General features: G+C 43.3%; 1 protein-coding gene across 1 annotated transcript in view; it reads right to left on the reverse strand.

The window, feature by feature from the left end:
* The window catches only part of FER (FER tyrosine kinase), a 612,331-nt gene that overhangs the window by 142,814 nt on the left and 455,548 nt on the right, over positions 1-13,969 (reverse strand). Inside the window, exon 17 of the mRNA XM_029572126.1 lies at positions 6,880-7,003. Within this exon, the coding sequence (XP_029427986.1) occupies positions 6,880-7,003 (124 nt within the window). The remainder of the gene's footprint in view (positions 1-6,879; positions 7,004-13,969) is intronic.

A 13,969-nucleotide genomic window follows, 5' to 3' on the forward strand; every position in this document is an offset into this window, starting at 1 on the left:
GGGCCAATGGCATCCTGCTACGTGGTAAGCCAGCAGGGACTGCCTGGCCGGGGAGGTAAGAGAGGTGGTTTGCAGGAGCAGCCTGCGGACCAAACATAACTCTGTATCATATTTCCCCTGTACCTCCTCTCCTCCAGGATAAACATATTTAAATCATTCAGGCTCTCCTTGCAGGTCTTCTGAAACAGACACCAGGTACTTGTGACTTGGATTGTCCACTGTTCGAGACAGGATACTGGGCTTGATGGACCCTTGGCCTGACCCAGTATGGTATATCTTAGGATGTACCGCATCCAGCCCCATGGCCTTGTCCACTTTCAGATTTTCTAGCTCTTCCCATACATTCTCTTCTATAAATGGAGTTGCATCTACTCAACATCGGTCCCTTCTTCAGGGTCTTCTTTAGTGAACACAGAACTAAAGTATTTAATATTTCTGTTATTTCTTTGTCTTTTTCCACACATTGCTCCTCGTCACCTTTCAATTTCATTATATTACCTCGGGCCTCCCTTTTTCTTATATATCTGAAAAATGTTTTGTCACCTCACTTTACCTATTTGGCGATCCTTTCATCCGCTTAATCTGTTGCTTTCCTGATTTCTTCCTTCATCTCCCTCAGTTTCACCAGGTATTCTTCCCTTTGCTCCTCTTTTTGGCATCCTTTATACTTCCTGAATGCTGTTCTTTTTGCCTTTATTTTTTCAGTCATCTCCTTTGAGAACCAGCTCGGTTTCTTTTTCTTTTGTTTACTTTTCTAACATATAGATTTGTTGCCTTTGCAATAGCTTCTTTTAATTTGGCCTACTGTTGTTCCATCTCACCCATTTTCTACCAGTCTTCTTGTACTTCCTCCAGGAACATCCCCATTTTTGAGAAAGTTGGTATTTCTGAAATTCAAAACTTGAGTCTTTTGCAACTTCTACAAATCTTATTTGCGATATCAAACCATACCGTCTGATGATCACTGGTGCTCAGATGGGCACCTACTCAGACATTAGAAACATTATCCCCATTTGTGAGCACCAGGGCGAGTACCATACCCTCCCTTGTGGATTCTATTACTATTTATTGAGCAGAGCCTCTTGAAGGGCATCTACTATTTCTCTACTTGTAGATTCCGCAGAAAAGATACTCCAGTCTACATCTGGAAGATTAAAATCTCCAATGAGCAACACTTCTCCTTTCTTTCCCACTTTTTGAATGTCTTTGATCAGATCTCTGCCCAGTTCTTCTGACTGAATCTGAGGCCTGTAGCCCACACCGATGTAAATGGAAGCACCATTTTCTTTTTCAAGAAGAGCCCATAATGCTTCTTCCCTACCCCATGTCGCTTACATTTCAAGTTGCTTGGATATTATTTTTGACATAATACACTACTCCTCACCCTTTCCTGTTCTCTAATTTCAACTTTATTCTCTTTTTAATAACATGTACTAATATATAACTGAATTTATTTCTTCACATGTTTAGTCTGTAATATAGTTATAGCATATGTGAAAGCATAACTGTGGACATGAGAAGAAAAATCAGAATAATAATTGAGGGGAGAAATGACAAAGTCCACATTCATACCAAAATTAACTACTATTAAACTTAGAGCATCAGATGTGAAACACAATGCTGGGTATCATTCTTGTATGTAACAGATATAAAAGAGGAAACACTTTAGAAGCTTGTAGTGGATCCCAAGGGAGGAAAATGGTAATTCTAGCAATATTCAAGATTCATAGAGAAAATACGCAGTATAATAAGTTTCCAAAATTTGCACACAAGAAAAATTTGCAAGGTAAATGATTTTATTATTTCCCACACCAGCTATGTATTATATTTGATGGACAAGATATGTAAGAATGACTAGAAGCACATTAAAAGAATACATTTCAGAACACAAACCAGCTTTTGATAGACTATAAAGATATCTTAATTTTGCTCTATATGGTTAATTTTAAAATTTTCTTTTCAATTTTCTGTCACTCTAAAACTTTTATATATTAATAAAACTGTCAATTACCAATACATCAAATCTGAGCAGTAGGCATCCCACGCCCAAAATGCACAATGTGGCATGACATAGCTTGTGTTATTCTAAAGATGGACATTATAGAGAAAGAAAATTAGACTAAAGGTAACATTTTGTGAGAGCCTGAGTTCTACTGTGATTTTAAAGCCTGGGAATCATAATATGAGTGTGATAGCATTGAGATTTTAAGTGGTTTTGGCAACCTTTACTTACTTTGAGCCCTTTGAGCTATAAACCCTTCTCTTCCCCTTTTACTGTGGACTATAGCAATAAGAAAATATATGATATACTTTTCTTTTCATTGGGTTATAATCTTGGGCTCTAATTGAATTTTCTCATTCTGTTTCTCTGCAAAGTTTATTTGCTTTGTAAATTTCAGATATAATTAATAAAGATTAAAAAAAAAACCCCAATGAAATTACTCTAGAAAATAAAGTGGCCTATTAAAGGTCAGTTTCAGTTTGTAGCATGATAGGATTTTGAAACAGAGTCATCAGATTTTGCTGCTCTGTACGCTATGCTACCAATCTAATAACTGCTACTTTATTTTCACATTTTCAAGTCAAATAGATCCCATTCTGAGCAATTTATGATTTATGGGAAAGAAAATATTTTCTGCCTAAAATTTAAGTTGATTTCTGACCAACAAGTAGCATCAATATGGACTCTGAAGGTTATTCTATTGCCTCTTACCTCCCGAGTAGTGCCTTCTGGCCGTAGGCTCCTCCGTCATAAGCTTCCAGCACTATACTGCATCCAGTGACACTGATTAGGATGCAGACTGCAATCTCTGAGCCTTCAAAGGCCCTGTATCCGGGACTTTCTGTGGCGCTGACAGATGACAATCAATGCCTTGAGATATAAGGAAGCTCAGTGCACCTAGCCGGCACCTCAACAGTAGCTCTCATGGATTTCTTGCCTAGATGTCATTACTCCTGTTCCTGCTTCCGTTCCAGACTTTGCCTGCTTCCTGTCTTGCTCTGCTTCTATCTCCGTGCCTTTCCTTCACTTTGGACTGTCTTCTCGTTGCTTCCCTGACCTCAGTTTGTCTCATAATCTCTGCTTGAATTCTGCCAGCCCTGACCTCGGCATGTCTCCTTGTTTCTGCTTGAACTCTGCCAGCCCTGATCTCAATTTGTCTTCTTGTTGCTGCTTGAACTCTGCCAACCCTGACTTTAGCCTGCATTCTGTTTCTGCCTCGACACTGGCTGTCCTGACCCTAGCCAGTAACACGTCAGTTGCTGCCTGCTGGGGCCTAGTCCGTGCTCTTATGAACTAGGCTGTGCCAATCCAACAGCAGCCCAAGGGCTCACTATCCTAAGACATAACAGTCTGCTGAGGCCATGAGCTCTGCTGATGTGTCTCTGCCTGAGTTCTTTCAGGGCCTGGTGTGGATGGTCTATCAGTATCAGTGTCACCTGGAACACATTACTGGATTTCTGCAAGACCATATCCTCCACATAAATGATTTTCAGGCTGTCAGACCCATAAGCCTCACCTGCCCCTACTTGACCAATGACCCCTGTACCAACTTTGCTCCATCGGTAGCTACTTTGCGCTTGTCACTGCCACCTCGTTATGACAGTGACTCCAAGGCTTGTTGAGGTTTTATTAATCAATGCCTCATCCAGTTTGAGCTGTAAGCAACCAGTTTTGCTTCTGACCAGGCCAAAGTAAGATTTATTATTTCATTATTTTCGGGCCAGGCCCTGGCTTGGGTTTCTCCTCTTTGGGAGAGAAATGATCCCATCTTTGCTGACCTTCAGGCATTCCTGGTATTCAATGAACCAGCTTGAGCATCTTCGGCAGCTGCCGAGTTGCTCCGCTTGTGTCAAGGTCCCCAGACCGTGGGGTAGTATGCTATCCAATTTTGCTCCCTTGCTTCTGAGCTCCATTGGAATGAAGAGGCGCAGTATTCTGTCAGGGCTTAACAGAAAAGATACAATATGAGCTGGTTGGCTATGAGATTCCTGCATCCCTAGGTGACTATCTCGCTGAGCCAGAAGGTGGATATCCGCTTCCAGGAAAGAGCCTGGGAGCATGATGCTCAATGATGGAATGTATGCTTGGCACCCAAGTATCAGAAGCCATCGCTGACCTGGCCTCGCCCTAACATAGCTTACTAGAGAATATGCAACTGGCCAGCCTAAACTACCTGATGAGGAAAAGCCTGGTTCTCTCAACAGCCAAAGTTGTAAAAGAGAATGGAAGATATCTTCTAGGGAAGAACCCACTGATTGGGAGAAAGGGTGAAGGAGCACCTCTGCTTGAATTTCTAGAACTCGGTCAAAGGAATGTCCAGGTTCCTGGCAGAAACAAATGCAGGAGATTGGATGGTTATGGTTCTACAAGAATACCCAAAACCCGGGGCTCCTGCTTTTCTTTTTTGGCCGAAGAACTTACTCATCTTGGAGCTTCAGTGGGTTGATCTGAAATCCATTCACATTGGTGCCCCACCTGATTGCTAGTATGGCAGAGGCTGCTTCTGCCAGTCCTTAAAATTCAGGGCCTCAAGAGTATCAGTTCAAAACATTTGTCTGTACAATGATGATGTTGGCCATGTGAGCTGCTGAACTCCACCCCAGGCCAAATCTGACTCACTTACTAGGGTACCTGAGGGCTAAGAGACTTCCTCAGCTTGTTCACATCGGTTAATGCTGTTACACTGACTTCAGGCAGCTGGGCTGCCTTTTCCCAAACTAACGGCCAGGATTTCTAGAGAGATAGAGAGCCCTTTTTACAGCCTTATCAGAAGAAGGGGACAGGGAAGAGTTCACCTCATTCCAAATCCAGCAGATTGTAATATGAGTCTGAGAGACAATCCAGGGAAAAGGCTTTGTTGGAAACCTTTTTTTTTTTAAGTAAATTTTATTACATCCTTGTTGCTCTTCCAGAATAGAAGGAAAGTGTGCAGTCCATAGCTCCTGCTGCTGGACCAACCAAGGGAACAAAGGAGAATCACCTGGTGCTTGACTCATCGATGTGGGAACTTAGATCCCAATTGAATCGGTTCCTAAGAGGGAAGGGATAATCAGTCCCACCCAGAGTGCTCCCAAGACTTGGCCTACACTCCACTGCAAAACTGGACCTAAAGCCTTTCAGGGAGCAGCCTACTTGAAACTGCAGCATCAGTCCACATGTCTGCACCATCTGCTGGAGACAGAGAAATACTGAAGAACTGAAGGCAGCAAAGTCAAGAGTGTGAAGTAAAGTTTTAGATTTTTCTCTCTGTCTCCATCTGCTGGCAGGGGGGTACATAAACTATTTGTCTGGTTTGGACAACATGGATGTTTAAATCTTTAAGTCTGTCCCCATATGGTTTAGAATGAATACCACAGACCATTTTAGTAGACACCCTCTGGAATAATTCCATTCAGTTTATATTCTTTTGAAGATGCAGTCTCCAGAATTGTACACAGTATTATAGAAACATAGAAATGACGGCAGAAGACCAAACGGCCCATCCAGTCTGCCCAGCAAGCTATGCATTTTTTTTCCTTTTTTTTTTTTCCTCTCATACTTCTGTTACTCTTGGCTCTTAGTAACCTTTTGGTTCAATTTCCCTTCCACCCCCACCATTAATGTAGAGAGCAGTATTGGAACTGCATCCAAGTGAATATCTATCATAGTTAGGGGTAGTAACCGCCGCAATAAGCAAGCTACACCCATGCCTTTGTTTACCCAGACTATGTAACTCAGTCCTTGTTGGTTATTGTCTGTATATAGATCCACCTTTCTACATTCCCCCTGCCGTTGAAGCAGAGAGCTATGTTGGATATGCGTGAAGTATCAGACTTTCTCCCCTGCTGTTGAAGCAGAGAGCTATGTTGGATGTGCGTGAAGTATCAGACTTTCTCCCCTGCAGTTGAAGCAGAGAGCTATGCTGGATATGCCAAATGAGATATGGATATGCCAAATGAGGTATGGATATTCCAAATGAGGTCTCACCAATGTCATGTACAGGGGAAATATCGTTTCCTTTTTCTGCTATTTCTTCCCCTATACACCCATGCATTTTTCTGGCTTTTGCCTTTATCTTATCCACCTATTTGGCCACTTTGAAATCATTAGATATGATCACCCCAATACCCCACTCTTGTTTCATGCACAGAATTTCAACACCTTAGGGATTTTAAGCGGGTTTTAATTGAAGAAACCACTTATACTATGCCAATCCCTTCACTTTATGCATTCCAAATGTATAACTGCATTTTTTATCATCAAAACCATTTCTCAAACATCACTAGATCCTGCCTCTTATTCATTTATTTTTACTGCACCTCCTTGGGTATCTATCTTGTTCCTGAATTTGATATTATCCATAAAAAGCCAAATTTTACCATATAGCCCTTCTGCAACATCACTTACAAAAATGTTGAAAAAAAAATAGTCTAAGGACCAATCCCTGCAACACACCACTATTAAAGCTCATCCCCTTGGAGTAAACTTCATTTACCACTACCCTTTCTGCCTCCCACTCAACCAATTTCTAACCCAGTCAGTTACTTTAGGGCCTATACCAAGAGTGCTCAATTTATTTATAGTTGCCCATGTTGAACTGCGTCAAAGGCATTACTGAAATCCAAGTACACTACATCTAGCACTCTCCCGTGTTCCAACTCTCTGGTCACTCAGTCAAAGAAATTAATAGATTTGTCTGACAAGATGAAGGTTAAGGAAAAGAATGAAATAAAGAAATAGGTAAGCTGATACTGTAAGGAAAATAAATAGAGCTGACAAAGCACAGACACCAAATACCACTTATGTTTCGCAACTTTGCAGTAACCAATAATTGCATTTCTCTGCTATTTAAAACTGCAGAAAAATTACACATGTTTTTGCTAAATAATTCTCTTTACCTGTGAATACAGTTTTTAGACTCAAGGTAAGCCATTCCAGCAGCAGCATCTAATGCAAATTTCACTAACTGTTTGGGTTTCAGATCATCCTTCTTCTTTCTTAAAAAGGAAAGGAAATCACCACCTAGAGAAAAAGAAAGATGAATGATAAGATATCAGCAATGACATAAAATATAAAATATATATACATATATCTCACACAGCAGCACACAAATTGTCAATATAATGGTATAATTTTGGGCAGCCGGCTTGCGCAAGGCTGCCCAAAATCGGCAGACTGCGCGTGCCTAGCCGCGCAGCCTGCCTCCGTTCCCTCTGAGGCCGCTCCGAAATCGGAGCGGCCTCAGAGGAACTTTCCTTCGGCCGCCCCCCACCTTCCCCTCCCTAACCCACCCCCCCAGCCCTATCTACACCCCCCTACCTTTGTTGAACAAGTTACGCCTGCTCGAGGCAGGCGTAACTTTGCGCGCGCTGGGCCGGCTGCCGCGCGCCATGTTCCGGTCCGGGGGCTGGTCCGGAGGCCGCGGCCACGCCCCGGAACGCCCCCGGATGACACGCCGGCCGCCTCACGCCCGACCCGCCCCTGATGACACGCCGGTCGCGACACGCCCCCCCCCCACCCAGAAAAGCCCCGGGACTTACGCATGTCCCGGGGCTTTGTGCGTGCTGGAAGCCTATGCAAGATAGGCTCGGCGTGAGCAGGGGGGGTTTGGGGTAGGTTTTCAGGGGTTACGTGCGTAACCCTCTGAAAATCTACCCTTAAGGGAATAGCAATGGGGGCCACTATGGCCCCTGATGTGGCTAATCTATACATGGGACATTTTGAATATATCTGGCTTCCAATAAATCCTTTTCTGCAACATATCAAATTGTGGAAGTGTTATATTGACGACATTTTGATTGTCTGGGAAGGGGATGCCAGTGATTTCACTAAATGTATGTAATTGCCAGGGTCTTGTGACCCTAATTTAAGTTTCACTTCTTCTAACAGTGAAGTAGGCTTACCCTATTTAGATATATTTATTACTATTCAGGAATTGAATTTTGGTTTTACTATACATCGGAAACCCATGCATAGAAACACAATATTATGTTATGATAGCTGTCATCCATTACATCTACGGAGGAACCTCCCTTCTGGACAGTTTTTACATTTGAGAAAGTTATGTTTCAATATCTAGGATTATAAGCTGAAGGCAAAAGAGATGATTAGTTACTTTGCTCAGAGAGGTTACCCATAACATATTTTGAGAAGAGCTTATAAACGTGCCCATTGGGTTAATCGTGACTTGCTGCTTATGCCGACTAATAACATCTTGGACACTGAGGCACAGAAATCTATGTGTGTGTTACCTTTTTCTTCTTCCATATATTGGGTAAAAAATAGTATAAAAAAACACTGGCATATTTTAGAGTTACATAAAAATTTTTCAGAAATGCTGTGTTTTGCCTTGAAGCATGGCAGGAACATTAGAGATATGACTGTTCGTTCAAACTTTGAGGAGGAAGCAAGCTGTATCCCTGCAGTTGCATTGGGTAATTTGGGACATTATCCTTGCAATAAATGCTCAATTTGTGAACAATATTTGTCTGAAGAGATCCTTCCTTCTTTTTTTTTTTTTTTTTTTTTTTTTTAGAGGGGGTAAATTCTGGTTACGAGCTTGTCGAATTGTTTTTCTGTAGGTGTAATATATGGTATATGGTGCCCTTGTCCACTTCTGTATATAGGTAAAACAAAATGGTGTTTGCGTATGCACATGATTGAGCACCGCAGTGAGGAACCGGTTGGAAGCCCCCTTGATTCAGCATTGTTCTACTCAGCAACATTGTTTTGCGGATTTAACATTTGCAGTAATAGAGCAACCTAAATACTTCTCGTGGTGGCGATTTTGATAGGTATTTGTTACAATGAGAACAAAAGTGGATTTACTATTTTGAAACCGTGACACCTAGAGGATTGAACAAAGAAATAGATTGGTCTGTCTTTTGATTTTGATAGAGTTTGCAAGAATGTTACTACTCAGGATTTGTTGATTGACAGCTGTGCTGAGGCTTACTTCCTGTGATATTAGTGTAGCAGGCATTTAAATCGAGGAAGTGTAGGGTGGGAGCTGGGAGCGTTATGGCGCTATTTGTGAAAACCACATATCTTAAAGAAGGTAAGATTTGTAGTGTTGTATATGGATTTTGAGTGGGATGTTAGCCTGTGGTTTGGAGTTATTTGTGAGTAAGAAGTTTTTATTATAATATACATAAAAACATTATATATTTTCTAGGATATGGTTATGCAAAGATGTTTTGGTGATGATTGATTTAAAATTCATCCCCTGATGAAGGCCGGTTGCCTGAAACATGGTCCATGTTGGGAAAATTTTGAACAGCAAAAATTTTTTGAACACCGGATTACATGAGCTAAGTATTTTGTTGTTTTTAGTGTGGGGCAGCTAGTAGGGATGGAATAAAATAATATTTTTTTTGTAAAAAAATAATTAAAGGCATAAATCTTAAATAAAATAATACTTCATGAGCATGACGGTAGATGATTACAGTGCTGTTGAGGCTGATACTGCCTGAGGCCCATTGCGGGCGAGAGACAGTGGATTAAAATAGAGGCACTTTTGCTCTGATACCGTCTCTGCTCATTTAATGGTTTTGTTTTGAAATAAATGAATGGTTTTTTAAGTAAATAATTGTTTGGGAGATTTACATTTTCCCTCTCCTTTCTTTTGGTTTTTTACTAATTTAGTAAACAGGCCTCTTTTACTGTAATATAAATTGTGTTAAAATCAGCTGCTAAAGCACATTAATAATGCACATTATAGTTGCCATATTTTTGTGAGGTTTAATAAATCAGTCTATGTTGTAGAAGCTATTTTTTCTTTTAAATTCCTTTATTAAATGTTTACAATATATATAGAGAAAAAAAATAAAACAAAAAAAGAAAATAATATGTTTAAGAAATATATAGATACACTACAGCAAACCCTTCAGTTACATAAAGCTATAACAACAAATAACTAAGTGACACTAATGACTATTATTTTTCAACACAATGAAGAACCAAGACAGTAAACACAGAAAAAAGATTTTAAAAATTCACATAGTTTCTCAAAAGAAAAATTAGAAAGAGCTGCAAGTGAGGCACAATTATCTAAATATGGGATAATGAATCTACCATTCTTCTCCTCACTCCCATAGAAAGAGACCATAATTAACAGGGTCATCCCTGGATATAAGCCAAATTTTACTTTGAAGAAACATTTTTACATGATGTGGTTCATTAAAAAATATATATCTTCTTGAATTCAAGCAGTTACAAGGATAATGAAGAAAGTATTGTGCATCTAAGGAAAGTGCTATTGAACAATAAGACAAAAATTGCTTCTACCTAAGTTGTAAGGATTTAGAGATATTTGCAAGAATTCCAATCCCATCCCTGGGTGTGGATTGCTACCCGATGAGGCCATAAAAATATTTTACTCGTCGGGACAGTAACCTTCCCAAGCTAGCTTGTACACCGATTCTTCCTTCCAGGGCCTGGCTCCTTTGTCAAGTGGGGGGTGGGAGATGACCCAAGTCCCCAAGTGCTAAAGGTGACTCCTGTTAGTCCTTTATCTGATCTCTGGGGTAATCAATGTGTGTTTGCCCCAATGTGTGCTGAGAATGCCAAATAAACAACTAGAGTCACTGTGTTAGTGTCATAATTTCTTTACTGTTGTAAATGTATGGAAATGGCACAGCTCTTGATCCACAGCAGCACCATGTTCTCTTTGTATAATATCTTCCTCTATCTGTGCAGGAATATCGGCTGCCAAAGCCAGGAGAACGTCTACCCTCCAGGGAGTGGAAAAATAGATTCCTCAAGTGGGCAGGTGTCACGTAGATGGGAAGAACTCTCTTCCAACTGGCAAAGATACGTTTCAGTCTCTGCACAGAGAGATAAACTCTCTCCCCCAGGGGTTTGGAAGCACTGGATGGGTGCCCTTTCGAATGTTAGACTTCGTCTTTATTCACAATTTGTTGGTATTGGTATGTCCATGTTACTGATGCAGTCCTTATTCTTTTTTTGGCATGTCAAAGCAGATTAGATTTGTGAGCCCTCTGGTCACAAGGAGCAGCAGTGGGCTTTGAACCTTGGTCTCACTGGTTCAAAGCCCACTGTTCTAACCACTAGGCTACTCCTCCATGCCAAGTCTATCCAGTAAATATGTGAGATGATAGGTGACTTCAAAATTCAACAGATGCAAGTTAGGACATGCTGTTTTTCAAGCTTTCAGCCTTAGCTCTTGGTGCCACATTTTCCTCAATTATGGCAGATTGAGCAAAAACCGGTGGCAGGGTTTTGGGGGCAGACACTGCCTTTGCCTGGGTTTCCTCACTGGCCGCTGAGGCCTAGATCTCACGGCAGGAGGGTAATACCTGCGGGGCCGGAAAAAAGGGCACTTCAGATATGACCGAGCGGGCTACCTAGGAGGCTGGGTGTCAGAAGTACTAGCCGACAATTGTTGAAGGGTCTCTAAATAGTCCTTCAGCTGAGCCACAGCCTCCTTGATCTGGTTGCCAAACAGGTTCTCTCCAGTGCAGGGCAGGTCTGCAAAACAGTCCTGAACCTCTGAGTGCAAGTCATATGTACCCACTTGCAAGAGGGAGGCACTGGGGGCATCGGAGGGCCTCAAATTCTCAAGAGGTCCGAAGGTGCCATCGGCATCAGGGGCACCGAAGGAATCAGTGGAATCAACTCTGAGGGCCCTGGAAGAGCTGGATGGTGAAGGGTCATCACGAGCCTCCGGTCCGCCATCGAGCCCAATGGTGTGTCCTCTTCCGAGGAGTTGCTCATCGGTATGGGGGCCGGTAGCAATGGCAGCGATGTGCTCAAAGGCCTCTGAAGAGCCTGAGGCACCAGTGCTGGCTGCGTAGGGAACATCCCGAGCAGCATGTCAAACCTTTCCAACAATAGTGCAAGCACAGGTGTAGCAGGCTCCTGCAGTGGAGGCTGTACCCAGGGAACCAGAGGCTTGAGGCCCTGCAGGGCCTGGCTGACCGCCATCCACACACGCCTTTTGAGCTCCTTCTCGAATGTTTGGAAAGAGAGCACTGTCTGAGGAGGAGCGGGCGGAATCGGTGGAACCTCTGGTTGGAGGGGAACTGATCACTCTACCGGAATCGGTGGAGGCCGCCTAGAGGCATCGGTGGGTTCGGAGACAATGATGTGCTCTGCCTTTGATCACTTCGTAGGAGGCACCGAAGTTGATGCCCTCTCTCGGTCCCTCTTAGAGGAAGAAGAGGATTGATGCTGATGCTTTCTGAATCATTCCAGGTGATTTCCACAATCCTTCGCCAAAGCTGAGGGGAACGTCGAGGAGCCTGAAGGGGAGTGGGAAGGGACAGACAGTGGGCAGTTTCCCATGCCCACCTCGGAGCATGCCCGACAGGCACAAGGGAACAAGGCTCCGGAGGTTTTGCCTCAAACAATTTCTTCATTTTGTCAAGGCAAGCCCTGCAACTCTTCGGGGTCATTTGGGTGCAAAACTCTCAAACACAGACATCGTGGGAGGCCCCCAGACAAAGTACATAGACCTTGAGGGGGTCTGTGAAGGACATAGTCCACGGGCACTGGGGGCATCGGCAGAAGCCGGACGATGCCATTGTGTGCGTTAGATGGTCGGCGGGTATCTGGAAGGAGTTCCATCTGCGATCGACCGCGAATACCTGAGGAAACTTATCGATCTCCAAAGGAAGGGAGAGGGACCTTACGTGACGCGTGGAAGCAAGGAAAAAAACACATTTTAGGGAAAAAAAAGTGCGAGCTCCTGAACTGCATGGCGACAGCTTCGCAGAAGAGACTGAAAAGGGACCCCGTGTGGATACGTGGTTAGCAACATGCTGGGCATGCTCAGAAGGTTGGTCCAAGTTTCTAGAAACTTTGACAAAAGTTTTCCGTGCCGGGCTCCATCTGATAATGTCACCCAGTTGTGAAGACTACCATCCTGCTTGCCCTTGGAGAAATAATATTATTAAGACCCAATCGCCATTTATATTGAGTCCAATATTACTACTTTCGGTGTTCTCAGTCCACTGGACCATTTATCCTGCCTTGTCTCTGTGACTCAAACTGCCTCTCTTTGTTGACCTCCACTGCTGACAGTCCCATCTGAGATATAATTTGGGATCTGCAATTGACAGACTTCTTTTAGTCATCGTATAGAGAGTCTCAAAGCTCACAGGGGACAGTTACAGAAAGATTTCACTGAAATGCACAACCGTTTTAGTATTTCTTCCAGGGGTAGATTAAATCATGGTCAAAGCCACCCTTTCATCTGCTTTTGGTAGCACCACTTTCACTGGCTCTAGCACAGTAGGACTGCTGTTTCTTCTCTGTGCTCAAGGTGCGGAGGGAATAAACCCATACTCTGCAGCTCAATAGTGTCTCTCTGACAAGGATAGAACTCCCCCAGCCAAAGACTCATCCAGGGCTTTGCTCCTGTTGAACCAAAAAACTGTCCAAAAATGCTGGCAGGGACAAATAAGGACTCAGCAGAGAAGACCTCAATTTCCTTTTCTTTTTCACCATAGTGGTGAGATAAGAATGTGCCATTATGAAAAACTGGACCTGGTCAGGTAAAAGTTCAAATCAATAATTCCCTTGTGACTGCAATCATGGACCAGTGTTGTCCATCTAGAAACTTCTTTGAAAATTTGAGATTACAGAGTATCCCCTCTCCCCATCAACCTAATAATTGAAGGTTGACCAACGTGCCGCAAATGCGCGGAAGAGGCAGCGGGCGGCGGCGGCCAGTAGCGAGGGAGGGAGGAGAGAGAGAGAGGGAGGGACGGACTGAGTGAGAGGGAGGGAGAGAGTGGGAGGGAGTGACTGAGTGAGAGGGAGGGAGGGAGAGAGTGGGAGGGAGTGACTGAGTGAGAGGGAGGGACTGAGTGAGAGGGAGGGAGGGATTGAGTGAGGGGGAGGACTGAGTGGGGGGGAGGGACTGAGGGAGGGGGAGGGAGGGACTGAGTGAGAGTGAGGGAGGGGGAGGGACTGAGTGAGAGGGAGGGAGGAGTGGGTGAGTGTGTGGGAGGGAGGTAGGGAGTG

Source organism: Rhinatrema bivittatum, chromosome 1, assembly GCF_901001135.1.
Source record: "Rhinatrema bivittatum chromosome 1, aRhiBiv1.1, whole genome shotgun sequence".
Lineage (NCBI taxonomy): Eukaryota > Metazoa > Chordata > Amphibia > Gymnophiona > Rhinatrematidae > Rhinatrema > Rhinatrema bivittatum.